Below are 18118 nucleotides of genomic sequence, written 5' to 3' on the forward strand. Positions count from 1 at the left end.
GGGAATGGATTAAGGCCTAGAGACTGCTTAAACAAACATCAAGTTTTGTCTGTCTCTCTGTCACACCCACACATGTGTGGAAAGTCTCTTTTTGTTGGGCCCCTGCTCTCATAATTAGCCAGGGATATTGTTGTTGTTGCTTTTTTTTGTTGATGACTATTAAATTTTCACGAAGCTGCTTTTTTTTGTTGTTGACTTGACTTTGAAGCTTTTTATTGTCGCCTTTGGGCGGGCGACTGGCCGCTCGCACTTTTATAGAAGCCTGCAACCGGCATAATACGGTTACATGGCACGCTCTCTCTCTCTCACTCTCTGCGCACGCTTTGTGCTTTTGTTTGTTTTGCGATACGTGAGCGTGGGAGAGCCAGCAAGTGCATGGAATGCCATGAAGCTCTTGCGCTCCGTCTCTCTCTCTCTCTGGAATGACGCTTTTTTTGGCTGGTGCTCTCTCTCTCGATGTCGGACTTTGTTGTTGCCTTTGCATGTGCGCTCTCTCGCGTTGTGCTTTTGTTATTATTGCCGCCGCTCTCTCAGATTATAGCACATTTTGTTTATAGCAAACTCTATTCCGCTTATATCGCGTCTGGCGCATATTTCGGCCGTCAGTTAACAGTGAAACGCGTCGCATCGTCCTCCTACCGATGCGTCTGAAAATATAGTCAAAAATAATACCCCCAACAAATACTAGCGATATTATGTGAAAGAAATAACCAAAAGCCAAAGCCGCACAATGCACAAATAACTGTGCTTTAGGTGTGCCACCAACAAAGCACTGCCCAGAGCGGGATCTACAGGGTATCCCGTGATTTATCCCCGTGAATCGTCGTCGCGCGTGTATGACACTGTGTGTGCGTTTGTTTGTTTGTTTGTTTGCGTGTGCCCGAGTGCTTTATAGAAATACGTAATTTACGAATGTATTTAATAATAATAATACATATCGATGTATATAACATATAGTCGTAGTGAGACAACAATCTAAAAAACAAAAACAAAGTAATTGCAACTAAATGTTTTCGACCAGAAAAACCATTTCCCAAGTTCATTTAGTATTTTGAGTGTTACCTTTCGCTTTTTGTGCTTCGATTCGATTCGTGTGGGGAGGGGTGGGGAGGGGAGGGTGGTGGGTTGATGTGGCCAAAGAGAATGCCGGGTACGGATGTTCTACACCGAAGTAAACAAATATTGAGCTACGAGGAAGTAAATGTTTGAATTGGCAAATGGCTTAGACGTTAGACGGCTGGAGGAGTAGTATGAAGGAGGCTGAAGAGTATGCGAAAGAATATATGATGGATATTTGAGTTGCAAAGGAATTCATATTTTAGAGTGTTTTTCAGAAGGATATCCCTTCCTTTACCAAGAATTCTACGACTTTTTGTAGTAGAAAACACCACCTTTTTGCATGTGCAACCCGAAATTGAATGAAATTTCGGTTAAAAAATGTTTAACTCCACTCCAGAGGCAGTAATTTACAATAGCTGTATTCCCAAGTCTCATAATTCCATGAAAAACCATGCTTAATAGTCATTTAATTACTTTTTAATGAATCTTGAATCTTAAGTTGGTGGAAAAGTCTAAGAAAAAGCCAGAATTCCATGGAAAAGTGGACCTCTTCTAGGAGTCTATGCTTCATAATTTCCCCATTAGAAAACCTCGCTTACTCATTATTTTCTTTATTTTTTTTTTCCCCTTTGTGAAGTTCACAAAAATTTAAATGAAATGCAGTTGAAATTGACTTTTGCTCTGTAAACAAAACAATGAGAGAACTCCTGACCCAAGAGAGAGAGAGAGAGAGAGGAAGCCAGGGCTAAGAGAGAGCACAAAAAAGGAAAAACATTTTTAGTTGTTGCAAGTTAAGTTTTTCCGCCCCACATGAAAGCGAAACAAAAATATTTTTATATCAAAAAATTAAAAAATAAAAATAAAAAAAATGCAACATGCGAGTAAAGGATAGGGGGCAGAGAGAGAGAGGGGCACAGAGAGAGAGAGAGAGGGACAGCGGGAGAGCGGGGGATAAGTGGAAAAGCAGGCAAATGAAACACAGTTGCCCCTGTTCTCCTCTGTTTTCCTCGCCTCGAAATACATTTTAAATTTATGTGTTTTCCTGCCCCTCAGCACACCCCCCCTCCTGCAGGACACTGCCTCTCCACCCCTGCACCTCTTGCTGGCTCTTTGGGAGCTCTCTTGTACGCATTGCCACGCCATGAATTGCGCTCCTGCCTGCCTGAACGTCAGGAAGTCGTTGGAGCTGTCAAAAGGGATGGGGGGGGGGCCTCCCCCGAAAGGGTGTGGGAGCGGCGGCGACAGACAGGGCACAGGGGACAGAAAACTTTAATTTTCCGTCATTCCACTATTGCAGGGCTTTTCTTTGGCTCACATTACGCATACGCCGCGTTGTCGGGCCGTCGGAAAAGTGTTGCCTACCATTGAGCGGACAGCCGCTCTCTCTCCCTCTCTTTGTCTATTTATTTTGCTCTCTCTCTCTCACTCTGTTACAAGAAACTCTCTCTTTTCCACTTCTGCCTCTCTCTGTATCCTTTTCTGTTACTCTCTCTTTCTCTCTCTGTTCATTGTTTTGCTTTGTTTTTCTCATTTTCTTTCTGCTCTCAAAACAGGAATAAAATCTCTCGAATTTCTTTTAATGAGTGCAAAAATATGTACTTTCAAAATGTTGATTTTCAAAATAAATTCATATTTTTATAAATTCAAGAATATTTTTTGTAATTTTTAAATTTTGTTTATTGCGTTTTTTGCTGTGTTTTCCTGCGCTGTTTTTCCTGTAATTTTCATAGTCGTTTTCCTTGTTTTTTGTTGTTATTTTAGAGGTGCCTCTGTATTTGTTTTTGTTTTTGTGGCGGCTGCATCCTGTGGCGGGGTCGTCCACCTTTTTCCTGTTTTTACATCCCCTGTTTTCAATGTATTGGTGTATCTGTATCTGTATCTGTGTGCATGCGTTTCATTTCGAAAAGATTTCTCCCACAAATTGGCTTTATTTCTTGAGAATTTGAAGCAAATTTTTCCAGGGAAATTTTCTTAATTTATGTGGATTTTCCTACTGCCTTTCGAACGAATCATATTTTGCAGGGATTTAACATCTCTTCGCACCTCGGAAGCACTCTTTTTCCCCTCGTAAACAGTTGCGGTAGGTCACGAACTCTACGGTAATGAGAGCCGACAGGCACTCCATGGGGTGCCCCTCGTGCCTCGCAGCAAGGTGTCGATGTCCCCCACTCTGGGGGGATTACCCCAGTGAGTTCTTTATGGCCATTTTAGCTACATTTTAATGGCCAAGAGACCATTAAAGGAAACTGAAAGTTTGCATGGGGAATAGAAAAATAGAGTAGGGGAAAAAGAAAAGATAAATCTATCAGAATGTTATCTTATATTTGTCCAGAAATACATACACCCATCCCTGAGGTCTGCGCCGCATTCTAATCTAATAATGAATCTTGGCTTTTGGTTTTTTCTTGGGTCGCCGAAGAAAGAGAACCGCAATGGCAAAAAAGATAAGCAACGATGAGTCTGTATCTATCTGTGCCTCTGTGTATGTGTCTGTGTAGAGTTTACATCCATGGCTAATTGAGTCAGGCTGATAATGCAATTAAATGTGTGGCATTGTGGCATGACGACGCGTCAGTGCTGCTTCTGGGGATTGAAAGATTGCCCCAGCAATCTCCTACTCGTATTCTTTTCTTTTCGTTCTTTGATTTTCCTGCTGACTCATTGGGTAATCAGAAGAGAGAGAGACCGAGAGAGAGAGAGGGAAGTGGAGTGGAGTGATAAGAACTCTACAACAAGAATAACTTTGATTGGGTTGTAATCGTATTTTGTGGAAGTACTCGTCCATGAAAGTATTGTCATATGAAAGATACAACCATTAAAAGATACTCCACCCGTCGAAGATATTTCTCACAAAGACACTTTCTTGAAAGATTCTGTCCTGAAAGATAATTTCTTGAACGATTTTTTCCTGAAAGATACTTTCTTGAATGATTCTTTCCTGAAAGATACCCGAAGAACTCTCCTGAAAGATATTCATCTAAAAGATACATTCGTTGAAGACACTTAAAGATACGCCACTGAAGTATTCTCTCGTAAGATACTTTTCTCGAAGAGACTTTACTAAAAGATACCTTTCTAGAAGATACTTTTCTGGTAGAGACGTTACTAAAAGATACATTCTAGAAAAATACTTTACTAAAAGATACTTTTGTTAGAAGATACTTTACGAAAAGATACTTTTTTAGAAGATACTTTACCAAAAGATACTTTTCTTGTAGATACTTTACTAAAAGATACATTATTGAAAGATACGTTTTTAATAGATACTTAACTAAAAGATACTTTTCTAGAAGATACTTTTCTAGTAGAGTCTTTACTAAAGGATACATTCTTGAAAGATACGTTTTGAAAAGATACTTTTCTAGAAAATACTTTTCTAGAAGATACTTTCTAGAAGATACTTTTCTAGAAGAATCTACCAAAAGATACTTTACTAAGAGATACCTTCATTGATGATACTTTCGTATGAGACATGTTCTTTAAGATACAACCATTGCAGATACTCTCCTGAAAGATACTCCTCTGAAAGGTACTCCCCTAAAAGATATGCACATAAAAGACACTCACATAATATCTCCCACAGAAGTTTGATGGAAACCTTTGGCCACAAATCTTTGGATTCGTATGAAGCGAAAGTCCTTTCATGACCTTTGGATTTCTGTTCGATTCTCCAGCTTTGTAGACTCTCTTTTCTTATAAACAAGAGAGTATTTGGGCCTTAAGCTTGGGAGCTCTTCATTCGAAATGCATGGAAATATGTATCTACGAAATATGTGATGGAAAACTTGTGTGAAATGTTTCCTTAATTGAGAAAACAAACAACGTCTAAGACCCGTTTTGGAATCCACTCGAACTGAAAACGATAATCTCTCATGGAATCTCCATATTTTATTCGTTCCCTCGAATGTTTGCTCTACAAATACAAATGATACTCCCAGCCGGTGAATGGCGAGTGGGTAAACACCTCAACTAATTTCCAGCTTTTCCATTGTTGTTGTTGTTGTTTGCCTCATCACTTGAGGAGGTCACATGATGAATGAGAATTCGAATTCGAATTCAATTTGTTTATCCACCTACCACTGCCACAGCCACAGCCACAGCCACAGCTACAGCCACTGTCTCTGTCTCTGTATTATAATTGAAATAAATGTGGAAAATACACAGCCACATATCTATCTCTATCTCTATCTTTATTTGTTGTTTGCTTTGGCTGTGCATCGATTTTCATTCAACGTTTCGTTTGCCACCTGCTCTCTGCTCTCTGTCCCGAATGTGAATTTAATTTGGCTAATTAAAATGACCAAAACCAAACCCAAACCCATCTTTAACTGGGGGCTCAATACCCAAATAGAGACATAGACTTGTGGCACTCCCCGAAAGCATTGCTGGCTTGGATTGTTGCATGTTTTCTGCTCATTTGGTTGCCCCAGACTGTTTTCCCAGTATTTCCCTCCAGAGTGGCTCCTCCTTCTCCTCCTCCAGGGTGGTCTTTTCGACTTTTTGGCTAATTTGTTGAACAAATTTATATATTTTTATGGACGGACGGACGGACGAACGTTCGACCCTCGCGAGCTCTCATTAATTAGGAAATTCTTTTGCGCCTGCTTTTCCGATTTATTGTTTTCCTTCTCCGCACACATTCTTCTGTGTAAACATATACCCGATGGGCGGCAGCGAGGGGCGGGGCAGAAGTATCTTATATCTCGTATAAATTGGCCAAAAAACAAACTGCAAAATTTTCATGCTGGCAAGAGAACAGGCGAAAAATTGTTAATTTTTCATTGAATGCCCTGTAATATTGGGGGTTGTATGATTTCTAGAAAAGGTTTGTAAGAAGAACCGCCTTTGAAAAAGAAGGGACCCCCTTTGGGTCGATAAATCTTAGGTTTCTGAAGGAGAAGTCTTTTTGTGGGGGGGTCAGAGATGTGTTTACACTGCAGAATCCCCTCAAATGCAACTCTGAATAATTAGGAATTACCTTCTTCTGCTTCCTCTTCCATTTCTTGTTCCATTCTTATATTTTTTATGTTTATACCAAACGAATCCCTCCCCCCATCCAAAGACGCCTTGTCCTCCAGTTTGCAGGGTATTCCGTATTCGTTTCCCAACGGCTTACTTTGATTTCCTTCTTGGCACATGCTTCCCAGTGCTTGCGTTTCGCCATTTCCAGCGAGAGATGGCGAACAATTTCCGAGATACATTTTTAAAGGCGCCATAAAAGTCGAAATGATGACAATGTCAATGTCTTGCCCCCGCTGCCGTTACTGCCGCTACTGCTGCTGCTGCTGCTGCTGCTGCTGTTGTGGCATGTGCTACTGACCTCCAGCCGGGGCCATAAAATCCGACATCTACGACACAGACCCCAAAGACAGAGATACAAAGATACAGATACAAAATGATACACAGAGATACAAATATGGAATGATACAAACACAGAGCACAGCCACGGATGGGAGGAGAATGATATATTGAAATGAAATGTCTGTGTGCCTGTGCGTGTGTGTGTGTGCGTGTGTGCGTGTGTGTGTGCGGTGGGCGCCGCAGAATCAATTATAATTCTCGCGCGCGCAAAAAACAAAAAAAAACAACAAAAAAACATTCACTTTTATGGTGGCGTATACTTGATGTCGCTCGTTTGTCCGGTCGCTGTTTGATTTTCCCATATTTGTTCTTGTTTTTCCTTTCGTTTTGTGTTTTTATTTCATGTTTAATTATTAACAATTGGTAGGGGGTACCCGTGGGAGGGGGGGGGGGGCATGGGGGATTGGGCGCGAAATTCGTCTCACTGCAACTTCCGGTATTTTCATTTCATTTATCATTTGTCAGGCGGCTGACATCAGTTTTTCCCTTGCCCCTGCCTCTGCCCCAATCATTCTCTCAGAATCCCATTGACGATTCTTAATTCTGATGGAGCCCTCACACTCTCTCTCGCTGGCTCTACTTTCTCTCTCTCTCTCTCCCTCGCTGGCTCTCCTTTCTCTCTCTCTCTTTCTTTTGTTTCCATGAATTAAATTTAAATTGAAATTTTGCGGCTTTCGAATGTGTGTGGGGGGCGGGCAGGGGTGTCTATAGCGTGTGGATTTTTCATCAATGCAGTCACAACTTTTGTGCCTTCCCCCAACCATTGATGCTCTTTTGATACCCTAGAACAGAAGGTAATATGCTTTTGAGAGTGTTTTTGCCAAGAGCTGAAAGACTCTTCGATTCTGATCAAAATGTAGAGCAGATTCGATCAATTTCTAGGTATTCCTCAGTTCTAAAGATACATCTTTTGCAGCCACAAATTATATTCGTCTGTTCCCTCTTTGGAAGGTATCAAACACTTCGTTTGCCTTAAAGTCTGCCTTTCTGAAATTGTATTTTAATTTTTTTGTTTGAGGCCCATCCATCGGCTTGTGGCTTGGGCGTTCCATGGCGTGCCTGTCGCATCGGCTTTCGGATAATCTTTATCAATTTGTGCCACTGACAGTGTCTCTGCCTCTTCTGTGTGCCACTTGCCACTTGCCTCCATTTCTGTCTGTCTTTTATTGCCTTTTATTTATGGACAATGGGCAGCGTTATTTAAGCAAATATGGCGACAATACACAAGCCATTCTTCAAGTAGAAGTGGAAGTGGAATTGGGTGTGGGGGTGTGGGGGCCTGGGGGCGTGGGCTGTTGCTATTTTTCATTCGAAACTGAAATTGAAACCGCAATGTGGTCGCAGAGACTGGTCTCTGAGTGACTCCCTCAAGTGCCATCACAGATTGAGATTGTAGTTTTTGTGGCCATTTCTTTCTCGGAATTCAGTTGATAATGTTTCAATTAAATATTGGTTTTCTTATGGGGGGAGAATGTATGTATTTTAAGGGGTTTTCTGGAGCTTAATCTATGATTTTCATAGGCTTTTGCTGACTTTAAAGGAAGTTCCTTGGGAAAAGAATGGTTTTTGGTGTTTTTGACTATTGAGGAAGAGGTTTTCATCCTCCTAAACCACAAAATATCACATATTTTGATCAACGATACGGATTTTGAGCTATGTGCTGTTTGAATTTGATCTAAAACGACCCCAAAAGCAATGCTTAGTATAGAAATTGTGGGTTTGGGCATCTGTTTCTTCTGGAATTTCAGAATTCAGAACGTTTTCCCTTGGGCAAGAGATTTTCCTTCATAGTTGTACTTTTGAGAGCTATTTCTTAGAGCTTTTCTTTAAGGATATTTCGCTCTCAAGAGCTATATTTTTACGAAATTTCACAGTGTGTTTTTTTGGGGAAATTTCCAAGGTTTCGTTGTGGGAATTTCAGTTTCGAAAGCCCTTAACTGTCCCTCCAGGAGTCCCCTAAAATTCTTGATTTTGTTTTCTCGACTTCCTCAGAATTATCTCTGATTTATCCCTCATTCATTTGCATTCAGATTGCATTTAATCTTTCTTGTATATCCGTCCCTCTCTTTCCCTCCGCTAAATCTCTCTCAAAATAAATGACGAATTCTGCTGGCAAATTCCATGGGAATACATTACCCCCCCAGAAAGTAAATGACCTTGTTGCCCCAACCACCCCCATAAATTCATCTTAATTTATCAAACAGGATCTACCGCCCCCGCCGTCGCCGAATTTTGATGCACAAAAAGCGTTTACCCCAAAAACAACAACAATTTTGTGATTCTTTTGACATAATTATGAAACAATTTTAATTGGTTTTTGTTTTGCCGTTTGCCGTTTTTCCATTTTCCCGTTTTCCCGGTGTGTGGTCCGATTGTCAGTGATTCTTTTGTGATATTTAAAAAATTAAAATTTGAAACAACAACCGCACAAAACCGCAACAAAAGCACAATCAATGAAATTAATATTGAATGAAATTCAAAACTGAAACAAAAATTCAACAACCAAATGCCGAAGCGAGTCAAATCATCGAAAATCGAGCAAATTTTCCACAATCAAAGCCCAAAGATAGGAGGAGACAGAGAGAAAGAGAAGCCAATGGAAATCAAATCGAAGAGTCCCAAAGACAAGGAAACCAAACAAATATCAAGTGATAATCAATAAAAAAAAAATAGCTATAGAAAAACTATTAAGAACTCAAGAACCTACGAACAACAACAACAACAAAACAAACGAATAATAGTACTCGAATGGAACCCCATATATAGATGTATACAACAAACCAACAGATCATATAACCGAAGGAATCCCAATCTATGGGACTAACAACAACACCATATAAGACCAATTAAAAACCAAAGCAAAATCAAATAAATCTATAAGAATATTGTGATAAAAGTCAAGTGTAAATCAAAGAGAAATAGTGAAAGATAGAGGCGAACAGCTACTCAGAAATAAGTTTTTTTTGGTTTTTTTTTTTTATTTTTTGATTGTGGATGATATGATAAGAGGGGACCCCGTGCTAATAAATACGAGTATACGTAGTATATATTTATATATTTCATGAGGCTTATTGCATAAATTGCCGTTAACCGGTGCGAACCGTTAACCGTTAGTGCGGCTAAGTGTGATAAGGTCCGACGCAAAGGTCTCATAAACACAGATTGTGTGTTGAATAATACATACATGCGTGCGTAGAGAGAGAGAGAGAGAGAGAGAGCGAAACACCAATCAGAAAGAGACAACAGCAGCAACACGAGAGAGAATAGAACAGAAGATAGAAGTCGGCACACAAACGAGAGAGAGTGAGAGAGAGAGAGAGAGAGACTGAGGAGGAGAGGACCTGCCTGCCTGCAATATTCATTCAACTCAAATCCCGATGTCGTTCACTCATCCAAGACTACAACAACACCAATAAAGGAGGAGAGCAGAAGGAGGAGGCTGCCAGCGGTGGAGCGGAGGACACAAAAAGCGAAGGCACCTTGAAGGCGACATCAAAGCCACGCTGATGATGGGCTACATCATGGGTTGTGCTTGTTTCAAAGGTAATGGATATCATCATACGATTACGAATACGAATACGAATACGAGCTTAAGGATGTGAATATATGTGGTATTCGTTATGGGTGTGAATATGCTGTGAATGAGCGTGTGAATAAGTTTCACTAGTGTACTTGAATGGTTTATATGCCCATTCAAAGGTGTCATTTGGTGGCATGTGGCAGCACTCCAACAATGGAAGATCTTCTGCGCCAAAAAAAGGGTAGAAAAAAGAGGATATTAATGGGAAACTTTTCTATTGGGTTTCAAGGAACATCTAGAAAGATCTTTGGGGAAATGTCTCCCAACGAAGGGCGTGGTGTTCCCCCAGAAATTCCCATTTTAGGGGCTAAAACTAGTTGTATCTTTATAAAAGTTACTGAGGGTATAATCTGTTCGATACACTCTCCGCTGGCGTTGCTCTCATCTGCCCAGCCGACCGACCCTCCTGCACCTCCACCTGCCCCTCTGCTTGCTCCTCTGCCTGCCTTTCCGCCTGCCCCTCCACCTGCCCCACCACCTGCCCCTCCACCCACGCCTTCCCCATTCGCATTCGTTGCTTCCTTCCGCTCATTAGGCACCTCTCTCAACGCAGTGCGCCTTGGGGCTGCTGCTGATGCTGGTCTCCTTTTCCACTTGCTCCCTTCCGCTCCCTTCCGCTCCCTGGCGCTCTCTTCCTCCTGCTTTTCTCGCGTTTTCTTTCGTATTCCTGTTTTGTGCCGTCTTTCCAAGCACGCATTTTCGCATTTTTCTATGCAACGTCATAGACGACGTCACGGCGAGGGCAGCGAAGAGGCAAGATGATGGAGAGAGCATGAGATCCTGCGCAAGGAGAGAGCGCGCTCTCCCACTTGTCTCTCATTCTATGTCATACTCTGTCATTCTCTGTTATGGTTGAGCATTTTTTATGGCAACTTTTTCTTGCTGTTGTTGTCATTGCATTTTCCCTGCCGCTGCCACTTTTCCCCAACTTGTATTTGTTTTTCTTTTGATTTTTTGGGTGTTGTTTTTTCAATGCTGGTTTTCCTTCCTGTGTGTTGGTTTTTGTGTGAATTATTCCGATAGATACAATGATACAAACGTCCGTTTCGAGTGCAATGTGATTTTGATTTTGATGTTGCCTTTTGCACTTTCCATGCCTGTTTCCATGCCTGTTTCCATGCTGCTGTTGTTGCTGTTTTGTGGATAAAATGATTCAGTCCTTGAGTCCTGCTTGTTTATCTTTCAACAGGATATGCACACGTGGCATTTTGAGAGCGAGGTGAATGGCAGTGGGGTGGAAAGGGAAGGTGAAAGGGAATGGGAATGGGAGTACGCTTTTCATTCGTGTGGAAATGATGATTTGTTATGTGGCCTTTGAGGCGGAACAACTGCAGATCTGTTTGGTGTGTGCCTTAAAAATTTCTTCATGGACTCCACATCTTTGAGATGCGTCTTAAAGAATTTCTTCTGTGTCTCTGTGTGGGAATTTGCTTTGCAGATGGAGAAGGAGAATTTCTCTGTGCCCCATGTTGGGCCACATCCCCAAACGCCCGCTCATTCTCTGTCACCGGATTCTCTATGGCTCCGGGCTTCACGTGTGTGCCGCCCCCTTGCCGCCTCCTCCTCCTCCTCCTCCTCCTCCTCGAAGCTCTTCGTTTGCCTTGCATTCCATAAGCCACAAAGCACTTAACCCTTTCCTCTTTCTCTACCTCTACCTCCTTCTCCCTGGCTTCTCCCTGGCTTCTCCCTGGCTTCTCCCTGGTTTCTGCCTGGTTTCTCCCTAGCTTCTCCCTGGCTCCTCCCTGGCTTTTCCCTGGCTCCTCCCTGGCTCCTCCATGGCTTCTCCCTCTGTTCTCTCTTACACTCCTCGCCATCTGCTGTTCCTCTATGATGCCCTGCCTCTTGAACTCGTGGCACGCACGTTGCAACACTATAACCTTTCACATTTATGCATTTTCCTCCGCTTACAACCGACGGCTGTCGTGGCACACGCCCCGCACTACTGCTCTACTGCTCGACCTGCTCGCCAGCTTCATTTCTCTCTCCCTTTCTGTTTCTCTATGTGTCCCTCTCTCTTTCCCACCAGATAGTTAGTTTTATTCAATTTTTTGCGCTATTTTTACAGATGCAATTTTCCTTAGCGCGTAGCCGGCAAAATTGAGACAACCCAACCCAGAGAGAGAGAGAGAGAGAGACATAGAGAGGGAGGGAGGAAGGGAGGAGGAGTGAGAGTGCAGTGGAGGATGCCTAAGTGCTTGGCCAATTAAAGTATGCAATCATTTTGCGGTTAGTTGACCTTTTCCTTGCCTCCCCGAAACAGGGAGTGCTGCTCCACCTCTTCCCTATCTCTCCGCCCCTCACCACTCTCAGCCCCCCACCCCTCCCCACCCCACCCTTTAAACCACTTGGCGCCAAGCCTTTGCCTTTGCCTTTGCCTTCAGCTGAAACCATTTCTTGACAAGATTAACGAGTCTTCGGGAGTCCTTAAACTATAACGACCTTCTGCCCTGCACCCCCCCCCCCCCCCCACCCTGCATACACATTTCCCCTGTGAAATTGGATACCAATTTTCTCCACCATTTTCCTCTACTCTCCTCAAATCTTTCATCTTTGACATTCTCCCCTCAAAATATATATTCTGCGTTGTGTTTTTTTTTTCATTCATAAACAAATTAGTGGCTGTTGCTGTTGCTTCTAACGTACATCCATGCCGCATGCCACATGCCACAAGCCGCACACAATTAAAAGGGGAAAACACATGCAGCCACGCCCACCAGCCCCATACAGTTCCGCCCCCCCTTTTCCGAGATGCCTTCGCTTAGAGAAGCTTCGTATAAATAAATAAATAAATAAATAAACAAGCGTTTAATTGAACCGGAAATTATTTGTGGGTGTGTGGATAGAAGGGAGGTAGGCTTCCTCCTCCCCTCTCCCTGTCCCTCTGTGCGAGTGTGTGTGTGTGTGTGTCTGTGTGTGTGTGGGTGTTCTTATTGAAATTCGCGCTGTTCATTTTTATTTAGTTTGCCTGTTCTACGAGTCTCATGGCTCTCTGCTTTGCGTTTTGGCTCTCGAAACTTGTTTGTCCCGCACGGGCAGAGAGTGGTAGAGGGGTGCAGGGGGGGTTGGGGGGCCAAGATTACATGCCAGTTAGCTGTTGGCCTGCTCGCATGCTCGCTTCGTGTTTGCTTTACTCTTTACGGGGAGAGAACCCATTGAGCACATACAAGTATATATACTTATATTAGTTTGTCTGATTAGTTTATAGTTTTATACCCCCTCCCCCGCCCATTTGGAAGACAGAGATAGTGCAGGGTATTAATCTTTACGTTTATTACACAATTTCCTTAGATTGTTGCCGTTTCCACGTTCCTTGGTTGCATTTCATCGTTCCTCTCTTTGTGGATTCAGTCTTTTCTCGTGATTTTGTTTTTAAAGTGTTCTTTCAAGTTCTTCCGGAATAGTTTTGTTACGGCCTTGCGGTAGAGTGTTCCAATTGTACCCATTCCATGGTTCCCCTATAGTTTCCCTTCATTTTTTATTTTCAGAGTTGTATTCCAATGTTTCTTCTCACTGTTCCTTTTATTTGTTTGTTTCAGAGTTTACTGTCGTTGTTTCTTTCCATTGTTTCTTTCATTGTTGATGTTGAACGTTTCATTCCATTGTTTCCATCTGTAATTTCTCCAGTTGAGTGGCTTTCTTGGGTTTTCTCTACGCAATAGTGTTTTTCATTAATTTCATTTCATTCATTCCTTTGCTCTGTTCCCAAGTTCGACTTTAATTCATTTCCATGATTCTTCCGCAAAGTTTCTTTCCAGAATCCCTTGCCATAGTTTCTTTTCATTTCAATGACTTCTCTCTGCAGATTCTTCCCAAATATTTCGTATCCTTTCTTCCAGCATAGTTTTCTTTCTTTAAGTTCCTACAAATTTCCCTTCTTAGCGGCTTCCTATAGGGTTTATTCGCGCCTTTAAGGCTTTAACTATCCAATAATTCATCCCAAGACCCCTTCAAAGTCGGTTCCTTCCTAGAGCATCCATTTGTCTTCTATTCCCCTGACCAAAAACCACTTTATTCTCCATATTATATACCCCATTTCCCCACATTAATATGCAACCTCTCGCATTAGCGTGATACTTCCACTGCAGTGCACGAGTGTGTGGGTGTTTTCGGCATTTGTATCTGTGTGTGTGTGTGGCCATAAATTACCGTTGACATTTGGTTGCATGTTGTGCACGCCCTTCCGCTGTCATTGCCACGCCCACTTGTTGGCACCACCCAAAAACCAGCGATACATATCATATAATCATCAGGAGTGGAATCGGAATTGGATTGCCTTGTGGCGGTGAAATTTTGGTGAAGGATCGCCCTAGTTCCCTCCAGAATGTCCTCCCGCCTGGTGGTGGCCCTCAATCGCACGGTCGTCGAGTATTTCCGAAAGACGAGCCTCAATGGATTCGGTTTGCTGTACTTCATCCGGAGACGTCGTGTGCAGCGCATCTTTTGGTTCTTCTTCATCTGCTGTGGACTGATCTTTGCGGGCTATTCGGTTTTCGCCATGATACTGGACCTGCTGGATAACTCTACGATAACAGATCTATCCGAGCGGGATCTGGGGGAGAAAGGAGCATTGACGTTGCCATCGGTGGCGATTTGCAGTGGCTACAGGTTCAGTAAAAGAAAGATGCAGGACTACACGCAGATGCTGGCCAATTCCAGTGGAAAACCGTTGGGTTTCTGGTGGCAAAAGATACATCTACTGTCGGGCTACACGGATCCCATGTCTGTGGACCCCGAAGAAGCCAAGGAACTGCATGAATCTCTGGGATTCAGAGATGTACGCTCCCAGTTGATGGATCTATCGACCCCCTGTGTTTCCCTGATCCTAAAATGTCAGCAGAATCGTGTGACCATCAATTGTTCAGAGATATTCCAGCTTCGAGCCACTAATCACGGCCACTGCTGTGTCTTAAGGGACGGGAATATCACGGGAGAGCTGTTGCTGTCGTTGGACACCTCCCAAGAAGATGAATTTCCAATGGAGAAGAGCAGTTTTCCCGGTTTCCGTTTGCATATTTCCAGTTGGTTGGGCCGCATAACCATCGGCGGGGGGGAAAAGTCCCTGGTGGAAGTGAACGGCATGGAGCTGGGGGCCAATTCGGAGCTACGCGACTATCCCCTGGACAGACGTGACTGTTACTTCCCCCACGAGGGTGACGGCAGGGAGAAGTGCCTGCAGGATTGTCGGCTTAGGGCCTCTCTAATGAATTGTCACTGTGTGCCGTATCCGTTCGAGAGAGATGCGAAATTAAAGCAAAAGTCTTGTACGCTAGAGGACATTGCCTGCCTGCAAATGGTTGCGGGTAAGACGGAGGCTTCCTTGTATCTTTTTTCGACCTCTCTTTATGTATCTTTTCCCCTCTGTGTTGTGTAGTTAATTGGTCGCCGAACCAGTGTCCGCAGTGCCTGCCGCTCTGCAATCAAATGTTGTACAGTCTGCACAAAAGCCTGCTCGGACATATGCATCCCTTTCGGAGTACTCTTCTGCTGCGCTTCGGGGCCCCTCGCTGGAGGATCTACTCGCAGGACAAACACTATCATTGGTATCAGATTCTGTGTACGCGAAAATGAAAATGTCCTCGGACACCAGAGGTTTTCCCTTTTAATTGGAGGCTTTCCTTTCCAGCAAATATTGGCGGTGTCTTGGGCATTTGCATTGGCTGTTCGCTCATCAGTGGCTTCGAGTTGATTTACTTTATGGTCTTTCGGTTCTGGTCACACTTTCGGCACCACCCACCGAATGTATCTGTAGCCTAAATGGTACGAGTATCTGTAACTAAGGAAACAATAAATGACACACATTCCCATGTATGATTTTAAGAAGGACTAAGAGGGATGTGCGCCGCCATGTGCCGATGATCATCAAGGTTGAGTGGTCTACAGGGCCTGCTTGGTGGGGCATGGGGCATGGGGGTGCTTGATGACAACTGAACAGCAGAGAAAACTGTCTCTCTCTTTCTCTCTCTGTCTCTGTGTGTCTCTTGTACCTTTCTTAAGGGCACTTCAGTGCGTGTGTGTGTGTGTGTCGTATTGATTTTCTTTTTCTTAGACACGGCGCACAAAACTTTTTTTTCTTTTCACTGAAAATCTAATATTATTTTTCTTTTTCTTTGCAGGTGAGTTTCCTCCACGCAAAAACCTGTGGGTTTTTTCTTATATATTTTTTTGAGTGAGTAAAAATGTTGAAAATATCAAATCTTTGACTTGATTCCATTAACAGAGCGACTTAACAGTCTGTTAGCTGGCAGTATAAGCTTTGCAAAAGCTCTCCCAAGGTTCACAACTTTGCTAAATTAAGCTCGCGTCTGGCAAAAAAGCTCTCTGGGAAAGCTTTTATTTGAATTTCGCAGTTGAAAAGTTTGAAAATTATTTTTAATGCTTTTGTTTTTCTTTTTGGTTTTATTTTTTTATGCCCACAAATGATTTACAATCGATTGAAACCTAACAAAAAAGGGAAATCTGTGAATGGATTTTCTTTGAAATTTATTACACACATACGAGATATTCTATATGCCACATCATGGGGGCTAAAAAGTGCAGTCTAAGCAGCTAGGCTCCTATTAAATAGACCTCCTGGGTGGCCTGGGTGGCCATCCACGCCCGCATTTTCTACTAAAAGCGTGGCAGGATGTGTGCGCGAAGGACGAATGTCTCCATTAATTTTAAAACCGCCAACTTATCTCAGGCCGGCCGCGTCATGGCTCCTAAGTGATTTTCCTCAAGCCAGAGCACTGCTTCGCTGATTTACCGCCCATGAGGGAAGATGGTGGTGGGGGGTGGGGGGGATAATGATATCCACTCCACTCCACTGCATAGCCTATAGATTCCCATAGACAAGGACATGCCGGACGTCCTTCACCTTCGCGTGAGACAGAGGCTCTCGCACACACATCTCACTTTTCATACACCAAAAAATAAGAGGAAGAAATGAAGCAGCAGCAGCACAAAAAAATGTATACATAAATATCTCTCTGAGGAAAGAAGGACCAACCTTTGGCAGACATTCCTTTTAAAGTATTCCGTATGTGGCTTCGCTTCGCTTCGCCCTGACATTATTCCATACATACTCGTGTATTCTTTTTTGCCCCGGCTGATGAGCTGCTGATCAAAGGCATTCCTGTGCCGTCGCACGGCCATAAAAGGACATCGTTTTGGGGGTCGGCGGGCGTGCCACCAAAATTGAATTCGTCCTTTGGCTAATATGTGTCGTCTTACAGTCAATCGGAATAGTTTTCACTTTGTCAGGGTCGATTGGTAGATGGTTTTAAATTAGCAAAAAGGTGGGGTGTTTGGTTTAAAAGGGAGATTCTAGACGCAAATGCTTTAAAGGGGGAGAGAAACGAATAACGTAGAATCTTTAAGTGTAAGCACTTCAAATGTTACATTTTAATATCTCGTAGACCACGTGAATGTCAATTAAATGTACGCCCCCCTAATATTTGCATAGAAAACCCTATCAATGAAATACATATATTGATGTGAAACTATTGCTTTTTTCCTTCTATTTCCTGTTTTCCGAAGGAAAATGAAGCCTTTTAAAAGCTTCAAACTATCCTGCAAAGCCTTAAAAGCATACGAAAGTACCAACCCATTGAATGTCGATATTATAAAACCTAAATATTGCCTGACTTCCACTGATAAACGCGTACCACATTTAAAGAAAAAAAAAACCGCAGAAATTTCGATCATTTTTGCCCTAAAATTCGCTCACTCTGCACTGCTTGAACTGCTTAAAGCTCTGCGGATGCTTCTTCTCTACTGCTTAGCGACTCTAAACCCTCCAACTGCTTATTTTCCACTGCTTGCACACATTGAACTGCTTCTGTGGCCTGCCTAAAAGTGCACCCACTTTTCCTTTCCGTTTGCTGTTGTGCTGCATTGAGTGGCATGGCTCCATCGAATATTGTCGACTCCGATTCCGATCGGATGCCATCCTTGGAGTACCACTCCCCATGCCACGCGCCTCATGCCTCACTCGGGCATAGAATTTTCCCAAAAAAACGAACCGCAATGCCAAGTCCTGCGTGTGGATGTTGCTGCTCCTCGTCTCATTTGCATAATTCTAATATGGAACATTTTTGGCCAATTCCCATTCCCCGTCCAGTGTCCACCCACTGAGGA

The 18118-nt window shown here is 43.0% G+C and overlaps 2 protein-coding genes across 19 annotated transcripts in view; both read left to right on the plus strand.

Moving 5' to 3' along the window:
• The window catches only part of LOC108151647 (phosphatase and actin regulator 4), a 108744-nt gene that overhangs the window by 43951 nt on the left and 46675 nt on the right, over nt 1-18118 (plus strand). The window contains exon 1 of one of the 18 annotated variants that reach the window (XM_017280363.2): nt 8867-9963. The exons of 16 other annotated variants lie outside the window; for them this stretch is intronic. In XM_017280363.2, the coding sequence (XP_017135852.1) occupies nt 9927-9963 (37 nt within the window). In that variant the 5' untranslated portion in view covers nt 8867-9926. Of the gene's footprint in view, nt 1-8866; nt 9964-18118 lie in introns of those variants that run through there. One more of the 18 variants, XM_017280367.2, reaches the window with a different exon arrangement.
• On the plus strand, nt 13852-15991 carry LOC108151649 (sodium channel protein Nach). Its single transcript, XM_017280368.2, has 3 exons — nt 13852-15300; nt 15372-15554; nt 15624-15991. The coding sequence occupies exons 1-3, from the start codon at nt 14322-14324 to the stop codon at nt 15752-15754; spliced, it is 1293 nt and encodes a 430-aa protein (XP_017135857.1). The 5' UTR covers nt 13852-14321; the 3' UTR covers nt 15755-15991.

This window comes from Drosophila miranda, chromosome XR, assembly GCF_003369915.1.
Source record: "Drosophila miranda strain MSH22 chromosome XR, D.miranda_PacBio2.1, whole genome shotgun sequence".
NCBI lineage: Eukaryota > Metazoa > Arthropoda > Insecta > Diptera > Drosophilidae > Drosophila > Drosophila miranda.

Coding starts and splice junctions, on each gene's coding strand:
- LOC108151649 (XM_017280368.2), top strand. CDS start 14,322: ATGTCCTCCCGCCTGGTGGTGGCCCTCAATCGCACGGTCGTCGAGTAT. Junction 15,301..15,371: donor CTGCCTGCAAATGGTTGCGG/GTAAGACGGAGG, acceptor TGTGTTGTGTAG/TTAATTGGTCGCCGAACCAG. Junction 15,555..15,623: donor TCATTGGTATCAGATTCTGT/GTACGCGAAAAT, acceptor TTTCCTTTCCAG/CAAATATTGGCGGTGTCTTG.